General features: G+C 47.1%; 1 protein-coding gene across 1 annotated transcript in view; it reads right to left on the reverse strand.

The window, feature by feature from the left end:
- The window catches only part of snx2 (sorting nexin 2), a 139606-nt gene that overhangs the window by 83660 nt on the left and 34982 nt on the right, over window positions 1-20964 (reverse strand). The window contains exons 2-5 of the mRNA XM_084323160.1: window positions 17590-17692; window positions 16311-16471; window positions 2612-2678; window positions 913-956 (exon numbers count right to left, since the gene is read on the reverse strand). Coding sequence (XP_084179286.1) covers window positions 913-956; window positions 2612-2678; window positions 16311-16471; window positions 17590-17692 — 375 coding nt within the window. The remainder of the gene's footprint in view (window positions 1-912; window positions 957-2611; window positions 2679-16310; window positions 16472-17589; window positions 17693-20964) is intronic.

A 20964-nucleotide genomic window follows, 5' to 3' on the forward strand; every position in this document is an offset into this window, starting at 1 on the left:
GAGGTTCCCGGTTAGATTCCCACTCCTCCCGGGCGGTGTCTCGAAGTGTCCTTGAGCATGACGCTTAACCCCTAATTGCTCCCGATGAGCAGGTTGGCACCTTGCATGGTCGCCTCCGCCATCGGTGTGTGAATGTGTGAGTGAATGGGTCAAATGTGAGGAACCAATTGTAAAGTGTTTTGGATAAAAAGCTGTTATATAAATGCGGCCATTTACCATTGGTAAGACATTCCTAGTTATCAACTAGTCAGAACCTCTCCGGTCCGCTTTGCCCTGATGATTGGGAGCAGGGCTTGACATTAACACCCGCCACCCACAAAATGCGGGTAGAATTCGGCAGTGGCCGTCACTCTTACCAGCCACTTTGGCGGGTAGACCATGCAGCGTCACCATTTTAGAGTCGTAGTGAAGAGTCTCTCTCTCTCTCTCTCTCTCTCTCTCTCTCTCTCTCTCTCTCTCTCCCTCTCTCTCTCCCTCTCTCTCTCTCTCTCTCTCTCTCTCTCTCTCGGAACGCAGTGCACGCAGTGCACGCTTACTTGCGTCGCGCGTAATGAGAGTCTCTCTCTCTCTGTCTCAAGTAGCCAAACTTTACACTATAAAAACAAACTGGATATCTGGAGTGTGTGTGTGTGTGTGTGTGTGTGTGTGTGTGTGTGTGTGTGTGTGTGTGTGTGTGTGTGTGTGTGTGTGTGTGTGTGTGTGTGTGTGTGCGTGCGCACGCGCGTGCGCGTGCGTGTGATTTTTGGCTGGTGAAATGCTGAGTGGCTAGTGACTAGTGGAAAACCACTAGCCACAGTGGCTGGTGAGCCAAAAAGTTAAGGTCAAGCCTTGATTGGGAGGCATGCGGTGGAGTCATATACCTGCTAGCATGCTCTGTATACAGAGAGGCTGCAGAGAAAACCGTTAACGTACCTTGATGGTCACCTTGTAGGCCATGTACGCATTCATCCCATCTCCTGAAAGACACACACACACAGAACACATTAACCAAAGTACATGTATTTAATAGAGCTCAATTACAATAACACTATGTAACAAACAATCAAATACACTCACAGCACACACATCCACATGCACACACTCACTTTAAATAAACAACTCACTGCAGCACCCACTCTACCCAATTTAGACACTTTAACACACTTTATATTTATTGGTAAAGAGATTTGCACTACAACTCATACCTCATTACACCTTACCCTAAGTTGTACCTCATCCCATTTCTGCATTGTACTTTATATTGTATTGTAACTCAGTTACTTTTTCTACTCTGCATTGTATATTGTATATATGTATATTGAACACTTTTGTTTACGTACTTTTGACTTCTATTTTATACTTATTTTATACTTATCTATTTGTATCTAGCACACTCTCAGGAGCAAAACAGAAAGAAGCATTTCATATAAAAGTATTTTATACTTTAAAAAAAAAATTAAACTTGAATACACTATTTGATCTACATTTACCTATAAAGATGACTAATTTATTTGTATTTATTTTATTTGTACTTTATTTAACCAGGTTAGTCTCATTGAAGTTGGAAACCTCTTTTGCAAGAGAGACCTGGCCATGAAGACAGCAATTAAGACAATTACAAATCCCAATTTCATAAAATTCACAGTATAACATTTAAAGAAAAAGGAAAGAAAAGGGGGTTGTACATTGAAGGCAGGCAAGATTAATTTAGTGTGACCTGTTACGTAACATAGCATTTACAGACTAGTTCATCTTCCTCCATGATTTTTATCCTAGCTTTAAAACATGGTCGTGTTTGGTGTATACCGTTTACTTTACTTTACTCATAGCATATTATTCAGATGCTAATTCTTTATTGCACATATTTATTGTAACGTATAATATATAACTGATGGCGCATACGGACCCTCGTCTGCACCTTTGATTACACTGTTTACTTTCTCATATTTTTATATTCAGAGTTAGTTATATTGTTTACATTGTTTATTTTTATTATAATTGTATAGCCAATATTTATGTCCCTCCCCCATTCTGCTATGACGCCCGAATTTCCCCAAGGGGATGAATGGGGGAATATCTTATCTTAATTACTAGACTAGACATGTTTCTTATGGAAAGGTAATGCGAGTCACTGGTATCATGGGGTAAGTACTTGGTGTGGGAAATAATAACAATAAACAGACCCCCTCAAGGTTTTCCTTCAAGATTACTGATTAATGAAGGTCTAATGATTATCCAAATCCACTACTTGCTTCGACTTAACTTTTTAAGGTCAAGATCTGATTGTCGATTTATTTTTCCCACACTGATTGCTACGCTGCTGTCATTCTATTTTATTATATTTTATTCCAATCACTTGTTGTCTGCGACCAAGATGTCTGTGACTGAATACTAAGGCCTCAAATCTCAACATTAAAACTAGAGGAGCCTCTAAATAACATACTTCTCAACATTAAAACTAGAGGAGCTTCTAAATAACATACTTCTCAACATTAAAACTAGAGGAGCCTCTAAATAACATACTTCTCAACATTGGTCACGAGTCTCCAACTCCATGCTTTGGTTTGACTTTTGCTTCTGTCATCATAACATGTCAGTGTCGTGATGTGGACGTCTAGTCGACTCTACTTACCCACTTTCTCTGGGTCAGACACTGAGATGGTCATGTCAAATGAGTCTCCGCCCTCCTCCTCTTCAATCTGCACAACAGAAAATGTTGATTGATTGATTGAAAACTTTATTAACAGATTGCAGAATGGGTACAATACAGTACAGCTCAATACACACAATTGTTAAGGGTATGCAGACCAGAGAAAGACTTTCGTCTTGTTTACATCAGGGTCCCCCGTCGGTTACCGTCGGTAGTGTGATAGTAAAGGGTTAACCTTCTGTAGTGTGGCAGTGAAAGGGTTAACGTACGGTTATGTATATAACCATAGTTATGTGAGCATAGTGACGCTCAGCGTCTATTGCAATACTCTTCATATCCAGTATTGAACTGAAATAAATTCTCACATGTACCTTTACATACCATCATCTGTCTGGCCACACCCCCATCCGCTACCTACATAAGCAGGGGTGTGGCCATACCATCAGCTCCTTCCCAATCTTTCACCACAAGGCAAGATCAAGGGGTCCTCAGTGAGTCCGACGCTGAGCGTCACTATGCTCATATAACTATGGTTATATACATAACCGTACGTTATATATCGCATAGCTCTGCTCAGCGTCTATTGCAACACAGGAGCTGAGCAGAGCTGAGCTCAACAAATGTACCCGCTGAGGCCCCCCACAACCATCAGAACCGGGGAGGACCCGAGCCCCCCGAACCTCCCTAGCGGAGGACGGGAGGGAGTCGGATCCGACTGCGCGAAGAGGAGACTTCAGCAACTCAACGTACAGGGTGAGCAGACCGTGGGGCGTACCCACAACTACACAAACGCACAACCCGCATGCCACTAGGGAACGAACGGAAAGGAACAAACCCCTGTTACCACCCCTAATATCACGGGGTCAAGAGCAAAGCCCAACCCCGTGGCAAGGCCGTAGCAGCGGAGCGTGAAGGAGGACCCAGACCCAGAAGGGACTGGACCCCCCCGGAAAAGGGGGCCTGGAGAGGCCAACGAGGCCACAGCATCGAAACCTCACCAGGCGGTCACTAGTGACACCGCCCCCCACATCGCCAGCGTATTCGGACAGGGCCCATCCAAGAGCAGGCCCTTCCCCCCTATAGCACGCCGCCTAGCTCACTGATCCTGGTATACTCAGGCAGTCACCCATCCAAATACAACCCAGGCCTGAACCTATACAGCTTCCGAAATCGAACGAGATCGGGCGTGTTCAGGTTGGCATGGCTGTAAGCTCGAAGCACTCAAGAGGCTACACCCACAGCGGGAGCAGGCAGCGCACCGGGGAGACAACCCCCAAAAGAGGTCAATCCCTCAATCCAGGCAACAGGCACTCGACCTGAGCCTGGAGCACTGCGGACTAGACAGGCGCCAAAAGGGGTCTGCTGAACAGCACCCTGGCGGAAGGGGCATATGCTGGCATTGTTGTTCACCATGTCACAGCCTCCACAAAAAAAACCTGACTCTCTAGAGGGGCCGAGGCAGAGAAAGCTGACACGATTGGCAGACGTCATGAAACGTGCGGGGGCACACTCAAGCGGTCTACCCCGAGAGTTGACTCCGCTACCAACACACCAGGGAACCAACCACCCCCTTGGTTCAAACATGAGGTGGTTGTTCCTATAACCCCTCAAGAAAAAACTCCAAAACACAACTGCGGGTATACACTGGCTATACCGCAGTACAAGTGTTTCAGTTTTCAAAAAGGGGTTATCCCAGGCCTACGGGTCGACGAAACAATTTCGGACAGAGGAGTTCCATAAGAATCACCTCAACAGCCCCCTCCCAGCCATGCTTAAGCAGGAGAAGAGAGGGGCGAAAAGAATGGAGAAGGACCAGGCCCCCTTAGGGCAGCGCAAGGTACAACACAACATGGACCAAGCAACAGTGAGGGGTAACACGCAGTAACACAACCACGAACATCTCCATAACGTCAAACCCTGCAACACCCGGGCCGACCCGGCATTTTCCCCCCCGAAAAAAGCACAAGTCCCTCAGGGTACGAGAACAGCAGATCTGCGTCCTTGGCGGACAACGGGTTAACTGACCTGGACCGGCGCTACCAGAATCAGTCCCGTGCCCTAATCACGCCGCCATCCCCAACCCTAGGAGGGGGGTAGGTACGCGTGTCGATCCAAAACATCATAGAGGGCGCCACCCAGACGGGCCCTTTCGTACCGCGCAAAGGGCATGAGACCCCTCTACCTATGCTTTGATCTATTCCGTTAACATCCCCCAGATGTGAACGAGAATTCGTCGAGACAACACTGGCGCTCGGAAGAGACGAACTCCATCCCAGTTGCCCCATAAAAACGCTGTTTTAATGATGAGCAACCAAGGCGCGCAAGCCCATGCATGATTTCTATCAGAAGGACCCAGGGCCAGCACTATGTACACGTCGAGACCCAAAACACATCAATGGATAGTCTAACAAGACACCAGATACCGTTCCTCCAAGCCGCCTGGGAGAACGACAAGAAGCCACTTTTTAATTTTTAATTTTCTACAGAAAAGAGAAAAAATACGGACATGGGTCCCATGCGACGCGGCTGAGGGAAAAACAACACCCCGTCAACCATACTTCATAAGAGGGGACGGGGAGCGACGTACCCTATGACGGGGGAAAACCCATGACTCAACAGACCTTTAAGGCGAGGAGTAAGGAATCCCTAAAAAATACCCCGTCAACTTACTCCATAAGGAGGGGACGGGAACCCCCAGAGAGACTTCCCACGTGAGCAACAACTTGAAAAGTTAATGTAACATTGAGCCACGTGACCAAAAGGCTCAAGCTACATATATATCGAGCGTAGCAGAACTCTTAAGTTCCTACGCCCCGCAACACCAACTTGACAATAACAGAGAACCACACATGGGGCCTGTAAAGAACTCACGGAAGTCAGCGACCAATAGAAACGTGTCCAGTGACGTATTCTATGGCGGGGGAAATCCCATGACTCAACCGACCATGATAGGTGAGGAGTCAGGAAATTCCCTACCCTTATAGGAAGAAACATAATTCTTCAGGACGAGGAAAGAAAAAGCCTTTCGACCGAGTGTTAGCTACAGGCCTTGCTAAGCACACATATATATGTAGCGACCAGCTAAAGACTAAAAGTCTAGCTCTCCTATCAACCCCACAACTAGGCGAAGGTTCTACACATCGTATCCCCAACATATGTAGTGAATAAACACACAGTTTGTAACAAAAAATACAGTCCCTCCTAGGAGGGACTTTTTATTGTCAACTAAATCATAGTCGGGCCGGGGAAGGGAACAGGGGTAAACAGGGGAGGGAAAGTCACATCAGCGGCGCCTGCCACGAGCAGCTTGCTGCATGCCACCACTGGGAGCTTTAGCCCCGGAGGGACGGTACTGGGGTGCCTGGCCTCGACGATCCCTACCGTCACCTCCGGGCGTGGGTTGGCTGGCTGCGGTGGTCGAGGCACCCTCTCTCCTCCTGGCCTTCTTGGCCGAAGGACCAGCAGTGGCGGTGGTAGTGGCGGTGGCAACGGTCGCAGGTCCCCGACGACGTGGCCTCCGTCGAACTCCACCGGCTACATCGGGTGGGGGGAAATGGGGCTGGAGCACTGCACGCTCCTCCTCCATATCCCTGCAGGCTGCCGTCATGAGCTGCATCGCCGACCCGAAGAGCCCAGCATCGGAGAGGGGGGCCGTGAGCAGGGGAAGCCTCTTCCTGTCCGGTACTCACGCCTGCTCCAGCCAAAGGTGGCGCTGGGACAGAGTGGCCAGGGCGCGTATCTTCCCGGCGGCTATTGCCTGCAGCTGAATCAGATGCAGGATGGCTCCAGCCTGGGGCGTGCAGGACTTGTTGTTGGTCGTCCAGCACCGTAGCGCCCGTCATCATCCCGGACATAAAACGCGCTAGCTTCGCAATGTTGGATGTCGCAGCTAGGGTTTGAGTCCCGGCGATAAACGACTGGTCACTCCAGTTGGCCAACTGCCTAGCCAATTTCCCGTGGGGAACCGGCTTCCGCAACGGCTCCCACACCACCTCAGGACAAAGGAGAGACGCCATCGGTCTATCAAGCCGAGGCACCCCTTCCTTCATTCCCTCGACCAAACCCGCCACCCGCGTGACTTGCACGTAGGTGGGGGTAAGACCAGTGATGTGGGAGACCACCTGTACCTGACGCACGTAGGCCTCCATTGAGGGGAAGAATGGGCAGACAACGCCTGTCTCCCTCACAGGACGACGTTGCCATAGAATGACCTATCAAGTCATCGGGGACAGGGGCAGGCAGTGGCTGCGGCAGTGGCACGCCATTAGCGACGGCTGCTGCCGCCATGAGCTCAGGGAACAAGGCACGTAATTCCCCATGCGCACCTTCCTCCACTAAGCTCACGTCCCTCACATACAAGAGGCTACCACTCACTGTAGTGCCACCATCCGATGTGGCTGATAGCAGGGCATCTCGTCGCTGAGTCGGAGGTTCTAACCCAACACCAGAATACAAGGGACCCCAAGGAGACATACCACCCCCTGCCACACCCTGAGGGGGAGAGTGATGCGTCCCCACCGGGGCGTCAAATAAGAGCGCCTCTGCTCCCACCATGAAATCCTCCGTTTCCATCGGCCACAGAGGAGCAGAAGCACCCTCATCTGGCTCCAGCAGCTCACCAAAACCAGGCTGTTTGCCCCTGCAAGCCACCCTCCTACGACGGGAGCGAGCTGAGGCGAAGAGCTTGCGTCTCAGATCCTCTGCTACCAGAGGAGCCGTCGGCCGAGGAACCAGAGCAGGAACCAGGCCATCTCACAGGAGATGCCCTTGGTACACCAGCTCCTCGGAGAGGCAAGCTATCCACCGGACGCCGATCGACCGCGGAGTCAATCCCGCCCCAAGACGCACGGCGGAGGCGGCAATGGAGAACCGCTGGTGAAGGGTGACGCTGCTAGTGCTACCCCCCGAAGAAATACTTATAACTTAGCTTTTTTCTACTTAAAATTGTGAGAGAGAGAAAAAAACAAGAGATAATGTTAACGCAGCTCCAACTTTTTTTTTTTTTTTTTTTACTTTATTTTTTAGCGTTTATCGCTTTTCTGGTCAAGCATGACCGACAGAAACAGGTTGAAATGGGATGTAGAGCAGGGGAAGACACTCTGAGAAAATACGGCAGGTCCGGGAATCGAACTCGTGACGAGCACGGTTTTCCCCGACGCAGAAATAGCGGCGAGATATGCGGTGAGCTACGGGAGCTCCCCTGCTCCAACTTTCTTCAAAACAATCCAGCAAACTCAAAATGGTGTAAACAGGCACTTAACGTGGTGAAAATTGAAGAAGGAGCTGATGGTATGGCCACACCCCTGCTTATGTAGGTAGCGGATGGGGGTGTGGCCAGACAGATGATGGTATGTAAAGGTACATGTGAGAATTTATTTCAGTTCAATACTGGATATGAAGAGTATTGCAATAGACACTGAGCAGATATATAACCTGCTGTTGTGTGGCAGTGAAAGGGTTAACCTTCTGTGTATTGTCGCAGTGAAAGGGTTAACCATTTGGTAGTGCGGCAGTGAAAGGGTTAAGAGAAAGAGTTTCTAAAAGAGAGTATATACATGTATGAATTAAACTACGATATGATTCCGTAAGCCCGCTTTATTGAAACATTAGGTCGCTTTCACATATAGTTTGGTGGACTCTGTGCGATTCGGGGGGGGTGAAGTTGCAACATTGTTGCATTCTTCATTTGGTTCGGTTTGCTTTCACACTGCAATTTGTCAAGTGCACCAAACTTTCTGAACAATCTCAACAGCGCACATACACACATACACCACATTATTCTGCGAAGCAGCCCAGCGCACACACATACATTACACACACACACCACATTATTCTGTGAAGCAGCCCAGCGCACATACACCACATTATTCTGCAAAGCAGCCCAGCACACACACATACACACACACACCACATTATTCTGTGAAGCAGCCCAGCGCGCACACATACACACACCACATTATTCTGTGAAGCAGCCCAGCCCAGCGCACACACATCACATTATTCCCCGGAGCAGCCCAGCGCACACACATTATTCTCATATATTGCTGAAATGCTGACGACATTGGTCAATTGTTCGATTGAAGCTCATTGCCATCATTCTCTCGCTAAACAACTTGTACACCTCGTTGTTTTTGTGAGTGGCCACAAACAGCTGTTTAATTAGCTCGTCTGACCATATTTCTATTACCTCCTCATTCACCCACGTCTGTCCACGAGACATGTTCCACCCGTGCTTGTTTTGCAGTGCGCGCCGCAGTGTTTTTTTGTTTCCTTCTACTCAAGATGCACAGTTTATCGGGTCACTTCCTATATTTTGGTCTAAGTACCCCTTCTTTGCAGGGCTATAACTTTTTAAATTCTATTGCTACATTGCCATTATTACGGCCCATTCAAAGTCCTATATGTATTGTTCATTGTGTAGCAACGTTAAACTTTTTCATTCACATATTCATAGTAAAGTATGGTCTAATGTATAAGTATGTTTTCATCTCTTTCTGCAGCTTTCTCCAGAACGTGATCTATAGCCCCAAATGCATTATATTGATGATGAAATACAGTTTGATGGCAATCGGGGCGATATAAAAAATGTCAATTGGACGTACTTCTAGAATGATCTACGTATGATCTGATGATGACCGGATGGGCGGGGGATCGTTTATAATTCCGTGGGCAGCGTTAGATGATTCATCCAGAGTGGGTCATATGTTCATCATAACAGTTTATATGGAACACGTTCAAGAATAACGCTGAATCTCACCGGATCTTCCTCGCGCCGTTGGACGATCAGCGTGGTGTAGACTGTTTTCGATTATGGGATGTTTATCCTGATGAACCATTTCCAGCTTGTATAATACTATATACGTCCAAATCATGTTGTTTATCGAGTTATTGGCAATGGATCGCTATTATATTGTGACGAGCGAGTGCCGGCAGCCAAACCGAGTGCCCGGAAGTAATATGGCCGACCAGCACAACCTCCATAGCACTTCCTGTTTGGCGATTGCGCCGATCGGCCACCAGATGGCGCTCCTGAACCGCCAGAGAGCTCAGTGGGTCCTCCTGGTGGATCTCAGGCCAGCGGAGGGGAAATATGAATCCGATCGCAGATTTTTGAAATATTGATATTAAAGACGCTGTACAGCGTCCTTCGGCAACTTGAGCATGGCCGGGAATGACGCTGTAAAGCGTTTCCCGGCAGTCAAAGTGTTAATAAACAATACAAACAATAATGAAACAAACAACTAAAAACCACCAGTAAATAAACAAGGACATAATAGGTATTATATATATGAAATTATATATACAATAAAAAAATGTAACCGACTACCGCAGCGAGCATCTCTCTCTCCGCTGTGTACCATCAAAGACACTAACAACGGAAGATACCGCATCCAAAGCTACACCAGTGGGATCAAAATGGACCCGTTCCTGGGTACTAAGTGGAAGCCAACCAATGCCGTGCCTTGTGTAGCTCACATGACACATTACAGGAAGCAGGCCCGGACTGGCCATCGGGAGCACCGGGAGTTTTCCCGGTGGCCTGGCCGCGTGTATCGCTTCCGCAACGGAATTCGGTTTCCGGGTTCCTCTGATTGGCCGCGACCCCCACGTGACCCGCCCCCCCTATCCACCGCCCTGCCGCTGCCGCCCGCGGCAGAGCGAGCAGCCGCGGACGCGCTCGCTTCCTCAATTTATACGCATGGAAGTATTGACTGAATGAATGAATGAATGAATGAATGAATGAATGAATGAATGAATGAATGAATGAATGAATGAAAACTTTATTTAACAGATTGCAGAATGGGTACAATACAGTACGGCTCAATACACACAATTGTTAAGGGGATGCAGACCTGAGAAAGACGTTTGTCTTGTTTACATCAGGGTCCCCCATTTTCAATTCATATAGAACGACGCGATATTTTATTTGTTTGTCATGACAAATATAGTCAAGTTAGACCGCGCTCACAAGTTCTCACACTGGGTGCTGTAATCCCATAAAGTTCAGTATATCAAAAAGCAGGGTAGCCGGACCAGCACTCACAGGTTCAATGTTTTTTTAATGGCAGCCTGAATAAAAAGCAGACATGTTTCGGACAATGTCCTTCTTCAGTGATATGGCTATTACATAATAATAATAATTACATAATCCAACATATGTGTAAAGGCACAACATATTCCAGTTAACGGTATCTTTTTTTAATGATTTGTTATGGCGCAATCAATACTTCCATGCATTCGGGACCTCCATGTTTGGGGGTATTCATCAGACAAATCGGATGCGGGGATTCGGCTCCCATCAGGCGGGCAAGAACTGCGGGTTTTCAGCCTCTCCCCTCTCTCCTGGAGCTTAAGCTCCCCCTTAGTATTCCTGCCGCAGAGGAGGTGGCTACAACATCAACACACAGTGGCTACATGCAGTCACTGTGTGTTGGCGTAGCCAGCGGGTAAATCGCGATTTTTTTATTTGTTTGTCATGACAAACCAATTACACAATCCAACATATGTGTAAAGGCACAACATATTCCAGTTAACGGTATATTTTTTTAATGATTTGTTACGGCGTAGTCGTTCTATATGAATTGAAAATGGGGGACCCTGATGTAAACAAGACAAACGTCTTTCTCAGGTCTGCATCCCCTTAACAATTGTGTGTATTGAGCCGTACTGTATTGTACCCATTCTGCAATCTGTTAAATAAAGTTTTCATTCATTCATTCATTCAGTCAATACTTCCATGCGTATAAATTGAGGAAGCGAGCGAGTCGGCGGCCGCTCTCTGCCGCTGCCGCGGTGGATAGGGGGGCGGGTCACGTGGGCGTCGCGGCCAATCAGAGGAACCCGGAAACCGAATTCCGTTGCGGAAGCGATACACACGGCCTGGCCTGCACAGATAAAAAAATTATATATAAAAAAGAATACGTCATTTTAGTTTTTTCCTGTTCCACCCTCTGTTCCACTTAATGCATTTCCCCATTGACCATTTCTAAATCGGCTCGTTTTAGATGAATAAAGCATTAACGTTGGCATGGTGTACCTTTCTGTGCGTATTCATCCACAATCTATAGCTCAACATGAAAATATTCGCAATTAATCGTAAAGGTAGCAAAATAACAACGTTTATGTTTTTGTTCGGTGGGAAACTACATTGCTATTTGGCGCTGCTGACTGACGTCACCACAGCGTAGCCACCTGCCTGTAGTCACAGACCTAGGATCAGATTTCCCTTATATTCCATAAGCTTAACAATTCGTACAATGGGAAAATAACTGACCCTGAATCTGTTGCTAGTATCTGTTTCACCCGACACCAGTTTATAGCCAACCACCATTTTTTTAATATTTGTATTTATAATTTAAATCGTATAACGTTATTTCGCTGTATAGTAAATCACTGTAAATACTAGGGCTGTCCCCGACTAAGGATTTGGATGGTCGACTAGGATTGGCCAAAATTTGCCGTTAGTCGACTATTGGTCAACTTAAAAAAAATATATATATATATATATAATTTTTAATAAAAAAAATTTGTATCATTCCATTTGGGCTGTGGGGGGTGCTTAATGTCTGAAGGAGTCGACTGAAGGCTTCTTGTCCTCTGCAAAAGCATGCAATTGGTCCACTGATGGATAGCCTACATCTTGATATTTGTCTAGTGTGTTCATTAGATGGGTGAAATCCTCTTTCAGTGCCTCTGTGCCTGTTTTCGTAGGCAGTTAGCCTCTGGTATGCGTGCCATTAGCGTTAGCCACGCTTCTAGGCCTCTTTTCTTTTGGAAAGAATGATAAAACAAAAATATTATTATTATAATTTTTTTTTATTATTATATTCGACTAAGAGGTTGGCCAGTCGACTACGGCTCCTTTCGACCGATTAGTCGACTAATCGATTAATAGGGGTCAGCCCTAGTAAATACTAATGTAAATCATTGTTTCGTTGTACATATTGTGTATAGTTTATAACATTATTGTTTTTTTACATAACGTTAGTAGCTAGCTAGCTTGCTAGCCGGCATTCCCGAAACTCCTAACATGCCCCGATTTAAAATGGTTCTCTCCTTTGCATACTTTTGTCCTCACAAACAAAGTATTCTGCCAGGGAACTTATGGACACGACAGTAGTAGTAGTTATAAGGGGTTTGAGCTTGTAACGTTAGCTATCGTGGTATCAACGGGCCGTGACCTTGTAGCTAGCTAGCTAGCTTGCTAGCCGGCATGATGCGTGTGCAGTGCTTGCCCCACAGGTCTGAGAAGAGGACCTGCACATTTTACTCGTTCCCGAAACTCCTCTACATGCCCCGATTTAAAATGGTTCACGACAGTAGACATAATGCTAACGTCTAGTATGTTTAGCGGGGTAACGTTAACGTTAGCTAGCTAGCCTGGTCAGCTGGCCGTGACGGGGATAAGGCGACAGCCTAACAGGCCAATAGCAGAGCGTACTGAACAACAGGCTGCCTACTGGTAAATGTAGTTATTTTTTTTACGACAAATTAAAAACCTTATAACTACCTTTATTTCAACCAAAAATGCTTAAACAATAATGTTAGTGGTAGAAGGGAACTCATTTTGTGCAAAAATGGAAAGCTTGCCAATGTTCATGCGGCAGAATTGTTACAATAGCCGTTAATCCATTTTCCCAATGATAAATCCCTATACGGGTGGAACAACCAGTGACGTCAGACTACACCTCCCTATGGAGCCGTGCTGCCGCTTGTGATTGGTGGAGGCGGGACCAGGCGATACAACTGATTGACAGCGGAGGCGGCGAATGGAATGGCAGATGGCACTCTGCAGAATAACAGCCAGTGAACATCGTAGTGAGAGACTCGGGAGAGATAGAGCGAAAGTAAATTAACGTTGATGTCAAGATGGACAGTGGACGAAAGAGAAAGGGTGGAGGAGAGAGGGATAAAACAAAGAAAAAGAAAGGCCCTTACAGGAGATGCTGCTAAATCCGGCAACATTTATCAAATGTTTTCTTGCACCAAGGTCAAGGGACCAGCAGGTTAGTCAGTGATAAAGATAAACATGTGGATGTTAGCTAGCTAAAGTTACCATGCAATGCATCATCTCCCCTGTCAAAAGCCCAATGTTAAATCTGCCAAGAAACAAATAAATAATTTAACCCTTGTGTCTGAAAAAACTAAAGTATTATACTCTTACCATATTAGGGGACTACATTGAAAAACGCCATAAAAAGATTATATGTTGAAATAATTTCCCACTTTCTTTTTCATAAATATTTTATTCAACTTCAGCCCTGATCATAACCATTTTTTGTTTTTTTTGTAATGTCAGATTACAAATGAAATACTCCCACTTTTCTGAAAGGAGTTGTTAAATCTGACATTACAAAAAACAATATGTGGTGGTTATGATCGGGGCTGAAGTTGAATAAACAATTTATGAAAGAGAAAGTAAAAAAAACTCCAAGATAATTCAAAGATTACACACCTTTGCCACATATATTGGCTACAAACATAATCACTGAAAAGTTTTTTTCTCCCATTTTCTATATTTTCTCCCATCCCAATTTCGTATCATCCAATTCAACCCTCCCCTGTCACGAACGCTGTTTCTTGCCTCCCACAAGCCGGCTGCAATGTGGACTAAGTCATACATAGCACAAGTCCCCTCCGGTACTTGAGGTAACAGCAGTCGCATCTTTTCACCTGCGCAGCTCGATCTCTCAGTGGCGAGGAGTAACGCGTGGGAGGCTCACGCTGCCCCCGACACTTCCTGATTCGACTGCGCAGGCGCACCAACCGACCTGTAGGAGTCGCTGTCCACAACGCCCGATCCCCACCCATCAGTTTCCCACCCCCTAATACGGCCAATGTGTATTAGTACGGACGACCAGCTAAACTGAAAGCAAATGTGGAGCGCTGGGCTCGAACTGACGAGCCCAGCGTCTCCAGCATTTCATGGCGAGCGCCTTGCCCACTACGCCACGTAGCCGCCCTATAATCACTGAAAAGTTATAAAAAAAAATAAGAATCTGATCAGACACAAGGGTTAAGTTGTTGTTCCCTTTATAATTTCCTCAAAAACATCTAGTCTAGTTAATGTGATCAATATTATTTGACAATTGATGCTTTTTGTTGGAAATTTCAGTCAGTGAGCTCATACTTTGAGCTCATAATTTTATAGTTAAAATGATTGAGACAACGCAATCTTCTGTCTTCGTTGTGCATGCATGCGTGTGCTCACCACACGCGATACATGTGTCACACTATTCTGGCAGTGGCTACTGTTATTATAGTATTGTTAATGAAAGGTCTGTTATTTAATGTTTGTGTAAAGGGCTATTTTAACTTTTGATGGGTAGTGCATCAGTAAACTGAATCCCTATTCAGTTTACTGATGCACCACTACCCATCAAAAGTAGTGTGTATTGGGTATTGTGCTCTTGCTCTGTTTGAATATGTGGAGAGAGTGGTTAACTGTATTATAATAGTAAGTAAATAGAAAAATATGTTGTGCTCTTGCTTTTTTCTTTTTGAAGGTGGAGAGAGTAGCATTGCTAGTGCCACAACAGTTTTATTTGAGGTTCATAACAGTACATTGTACTAAGCAATTGTTGGCTCATTAGTTTGTGATTCACATGCACTAAAATTCACCAGAATGCAGGAAATTAAGTCTTTGTAACTAACATTTTCCTGGTGGGGGACCCCCAGACCCCTGCTTAAAAAGTGGCCTGACTGAGGCTATATTTTGCGCTATATCTCCCTAAGCCCCGCCCTCCCTGCCCTCCCTCAGCCCCGCCCTCCCTGCCCTCCCTCAGCCCCGCCCTCCCTGCCCTCCCTCAGCCCCGCCCTCCCTAAGCCCCGCCCTCCCTCAGCCCCGCCCTCCCTGCCCTCCCTCAGCCCCGCCCTCCCCGCCCTCCCTGCCCTCCCTCAGCCCCGCCCTCCCTGCCCTCCCTCAGCCCCGCCCTCCCAGCCCTACCTCAGCCCCGCCCTCCCTCAGCCCCGCCCTCCCTCAGCCCCGCCCTCCCTGCCCTCCCTCAGCCCCGCCCTCCCTCAGCCCCGCCCTCCCTGCCCTCCCTCAGCCCCGCCCTCCCTGGCCTCCCTCAGCCCCGCCCTCCCTGCCCTCCCTCAGCCCCGCCCTCCCTGCCCTCCCTCAGCCCCGCCCTCCCTGCCCTCCCTCAGCCCCGCCCTCCCTCAGCCCCGCCCTCCCTGCCCTCCCTCAGCCCCGCCCTCCCTCAGCCCCGCCCTCCCTGCCCTCCCTCAGCCCCGCCCTCCCTGCCCTCCCTGCCCTCCCTCAGCCCCGCCCTCCCTCAGCCCCGCCCTCCCTGCCCTCCCTCAGCCCCGCCCTCCCTGGCCTCCCTCAGCCCCGCCCTCCCTGGCCTCCCTGCCCTCCCTCAGCCCCGCCCTCCCTGGCCTCCCTCAGCCCCGCCCTCCCTGGCCTCCCTGCCCTCCCTCAGCCCCGCCCTCCCTGGCCTCCCTCAGCCCCGCCCTCCCTGGCCTCCCTCAGCCCCGCCCTCCCTGGCCTCCCTGCCCTCCCTCAGCCCCGCCCTCCCTGCCCTCCCTCAGCCCCGCCCTCCCTGCCCTCCCTCAGCCCCGCCCTCCCTGGCCTCCCTCAGCCCCGCCCTCCCTGGCCTCCCTCAGCCCCGCCCTCCCTGCCCTCCCTCAGCCCCGCCCTCCCTGGCCTCCCTCAGCTCAATTTGTTAATAAAAAGTACCTCGTCGAAGGACGTGTGCGTGAACATGTCGTCGTGCGCCAGGTTGAGGCGGGGCGTGGCCATGGAGGTGGGGGGTGTGACGGGGGTGATGGCGGGGGAGGGGCCGTCCGAGAGGAGCACATCTCGTTCCGGGCTGTCCAGAGACACCTCCTCAGTGGCCTCTAGAGGGCGACAACACGGGGGGACAACACATGGGTTAGTGTGTGAGAATCAAACTATAAGTTAGAATCACAATTCATCTGAATTCAGAGTTCAGATCTCGCTCCGTTTCAGAGAGAAAGGGGGTATAAAGAATTGCAGTGATTACAAAATCACTGGATAGTCAAAGAAATGTAACGTTTTTTCTCAGTTTCTCTGTTTGCATACTTACTGCGGTTAGCTTCTGCAGGACAGTATAGTTACTGTTAGCTTCTGCAGGACAGTATAGTTACTGCTGTTAGCTTCTGCAGGGCAGTATAGTTACTGTTAGCTTCTGCAGGACAGTATAGTTACTGCTGTTAGCTTCTGCAGGGCAGTATAGTTACTGCTGTTAGCTTCTGCAGGACAGTATAGTTACTGCTGTTAGCTTCTGCAGGGCAGTATAGTTACTGTTAGCTTCTGCAGGACAGTATAGTTACTGTTAGCTTCTGCAGGACAGTATAGTTACTGCTGTTAGCTTCTGCAGGGCAGTATAGTTACTGTTAGCTTCTGCAGGACAGTATAGTTACTGCTGTTATCTTCTGCAGGGCAGTATAGTTACTGCTGTTAGCTTCTGCAGGGCAGTGTAGTTACTGCTGTTAGCTTCTGCAGGGCAGTGTAGTTACTGCTGTTAGCTTCTGCAGGGCAGTATAGTTACTGCTGTTAGCTTCTGCAGGGCAGTATAGTTACTGTTAGCTTCTGCAGGTCAGTATAGATACTGCTGTTAGCTTCTACAGGGCAGTATAGTTACTGTGGTTAGCTTCTGCAGGACAGTATAGTTACTGTTAGCTTCTGCAGAGCAGTATAGTTACTGTTAGCTTCTGCAGGGCAGTATAGTTACTGTGGTTAGCTTCTGCAGGGCAGTATAGTTACTGTTAGCTTCTGCAGGGCAGTATAGTTACTGCTGTTAGCTTCTGCAGGGCAGTATAGTTACTGCAGTTAGCTTCTGCAGGGCAGTATAGTTACTGTATAGGACATTCTCACCTGTGTGTGTGTGTGTGTGTGTGTGTGTGTGTGTGTGTGTGTGTGTGTGTGTGTGTGTGTGTGTGTGTGCGTGCGTGCGACCCCGTGCGTGCGTGCGTGCGTGCGTGCGTCTCTCTACCTGCAAACAGATCTTCAGGATCCTCGTCAAACAGCACGTCGTGTTTGGGGCCGTTAGAGTTGGTGCCGACGTCTTCAGCGGGCAGACTGGCAGGTTCCGACTCCTACACACACACACATTTGAAATGTTTATTTATGTCCACATGAACAGAAGTACAAGGAAGCTTCATACAAAGGACATAAACACTGCCAGTGCAGTCAGAAAGTATGAGACAACAGCCAGTTACAAAGTGCATGGACGGCAGAACGCTGTTACATACAGTATGGCTGAACTACTGGTCAGACACATCGGACATGAATCATGGGTAAAGGAAACAACGCCTCCTCCAAATTGAGCGGCTTCCTATAATAGCTGATACTGAGCAGTACCTTGCTAACTGCTTGGCCTTCCTTTTGGGGAGACCGGCTATTTGTAGGCCCCTCACTGTAGCCTAGCTGTGAGATGGTCTGCTGTAGCTGTTGGTATTTCAACACTTTGGTTAGAAAGGCTTCTTCTAAGCTGTAATCAAAAGTACAGCCAACCTCAAGAATGGACACCTCCCTAAGGTGTGTTCATTCACAACAAAGACATCAGGGGTGTTAGCTGTAATATTAGAGAACACAGAATCATCATTGCAGAAGGTTAAACACAAACAATCGTTTTTTTTTTTTTTTTTTTTGGTGAAGTGCCCCTTTAACAATTCAAGTCTCTGTGGGGAGGAGAGGTCGTATCTGGAATGTTGTCAGTGTCACAAAGTTAATAATAACAACAACACACCATGTGACCTTGATAAGAATGTGGGGAGATATCAGTATATTAAGAGAGAGCTGGATGGTTGAGAGAGCTGCTCGGGGGGGAGAGGTCCTTGGAGTGGCCCTGTGTTCGGAACAGATTGGGGGAATTTAACCTTCCATTTAAATTCCATTTATTGGATGAGTGGTTTATTATACTTTTCAAACGGGGACATGTAGGCTATAAAAGAATGTGTAATACAGCCACGCATCCAATAAAATGGAATGTCAGCTTTCCTAAAGCAAGGTTCGATTCCAAAATATATCCTTAAAGGAACACGCCAACATTATGGGAAATGCGCTGTCGTCTCCAGAGTCAGACAAAAAGCTATCCGGCTGCAAGCTAGCCTAGCTTAGCACAAATTAATGGAAGTGGATACGGACCAGCTAGCCTAGCTGTTGTTGGCCAAAAACACCTCTCCCGGAGTTTTAAGCTAGGCTAGTGGTCCATACCAGCTTCCACCCATTTGCATTGCATTTGAATGGATAGAAAATTCAGACAACCGAGAGAAGCGTTTCCTTATGATACACTACACCACTAAGGTACCACCCATGTACAACATGTCAAAATACTTCCCAAAGGTCAGTGAATACCACGACCACAACACCAGAGGGAGCTCCACAAATCATGTAAAACCCAGATTCGGCTCAAACAAGGGACTAAACACGTTTTGCAATTATGCCACATCAATGTGGAACGCCCTACCCACAGCCGTAAAGGAATGTGAATCACTACCCACCTTCAAAACCGCTCTCAAAGAGCACCTACGGGAGGCTGCAATTCGAAACTGGCCACTGTAAATGTCCAAACCCCACCCAACCCCCTCCAATGTACAGTTTCTTCCCCCTCAAATGTATATACTCTCTTTTAGAAACTCTGTCTCTTAAACAGTACTGTATATTTGTATATCTTGTATGTCATAAATGTTATGATGAATTGAAAATGGGGGACCCTGATGTAAACAAGACGAAAGTCTTTCTCTGGTCTGCATCCCCTTAACAATTGTGTGTATTGAGCCGTACTGTATTGTACCCATTCTGCAATCTGTTAATAAAGTTTTCAATCAATCAATCCTCCTTCCAGTTTGCTGCTCGCAGCAGTTGGAACGTGTTTTTGTGTGACCTGCAACAGGGCAGCTTTAAAACCAGAGACAGTGGACAGACTTGTCTTTCTTGCCTGCAACTTAAAGTAATGGCTTTGCTTGTCCAAATGACAATACTGACCAAATTGAGATTTATTTTTCTCTTGTCCATTTATTTTGTAAAATACAGTTTGAAACCGTCTGTACACAGTAGGCTATGTGTGCTAGCAGAGCTAGTCGCCAGTCGCGAGTCACGGTGCACATGTCTTGGGGTAGTTAGTAGTTGGACTGGAAAGGTGAGTGGTTGGTCTGTTCTGTGGGGGGGTTTCGAGTCCATGAAGGTGGGGTGACGTGTGTTTTTTTATCCAAAGCGACGCACAAATTAAATGATCAACAACAAGTCAGGAGGAACATTGTTCATCAAATAGTATTGTGTTACACTCTGAGTGCATAGTAGTATAGACATATTAGCAAGATAGGTAGTCGTATTTTAGGTGTTTTTATTTCAGATATTATATAAGAGGTGTGTTCTTAGTCAACGGCGTAAGATTTTAAGTATATTACCTATGTGTCATCGTAAACTGTAAACTTCGTGAGTTGTAGTTCACGCAAGACAAATTGTACGAAAGAATTGCCAAAAACATTTAGCGTCAGCATCCATGTTTGTCTGGTTTGTAGCTCAAACAAGGTCACGTTTCCCGCTTCCACCTTCCCACCTCTGACCATAAACGAACGCAGCATTAACATGGATGTGGGAGGCAGCATGGCGATATCAAAACCATCACGACAAGGAATCCTGATATTCAAGTTAATCCATTTTCTGTCACATTTCTAGTCGCCATGGCGATAGTCCCCTCTAGCTATGGTATCTTAGCAACGATGTCTACAATACATTACTCAAGGCTTGTCAAAATCAGACCAACAGTTTCTGCGACATCATGTGACTAACACCACTTACAAATACATGAACGAGCAGATGATGACACCCCCCCCCCCCCCCCACCATGTTTCACTCATCCAACCCAATCCAACTTTATTTGTATAGCACATTTAAAAACAACATGCTTCACAGTAAAAACCATAATATAGTAAAAAACACATAAACACATATCTGTACTACTATTATTTACACATAGAACTGCTCCACATGGACATGGATTTTTATATATCATGCTTTAAGTACTGTAGTTTTAATGTAGTTGGTGTTTTTTTATATAGTGGTCTTTTTACTGTAGTTTTAACGAAGCTGGTGTGTTTTTTATAGTGGTGAGTGTCTATGTATTGTGACTGTATGTTTGTATTTTAACCACTGCACAAATGAAGTTCAGAAAGGAAAATAAAGTAATTTGAAGTTTGAAGTTGAAACACAATACAAAGTACACAGAACTACAAACAAAATTACAGCAGCAGTTTAAGATGGGACTTAAACACTGGGAGCGTTGGGGCCAGCCTAATGTGGGGGGGGGGGGGGGGGGCAACTCGTTCCACAGTTTAGGGGCTGCAACCGCAAATGCACAGTCCTC

This window comes from Notolepis coatsorum (assembly GCF_963971535.1).
Source record: "Notolepis coatsorum genome assembly, chromosome: 10".
NCBI classification, from domain to species: domain Eukaryota; kingdom Metazoa; phylum Chordata; class Actinopteri; order Aulopiformes; family Paralepididae; genus Notolepis; species Notolepis coatsorum.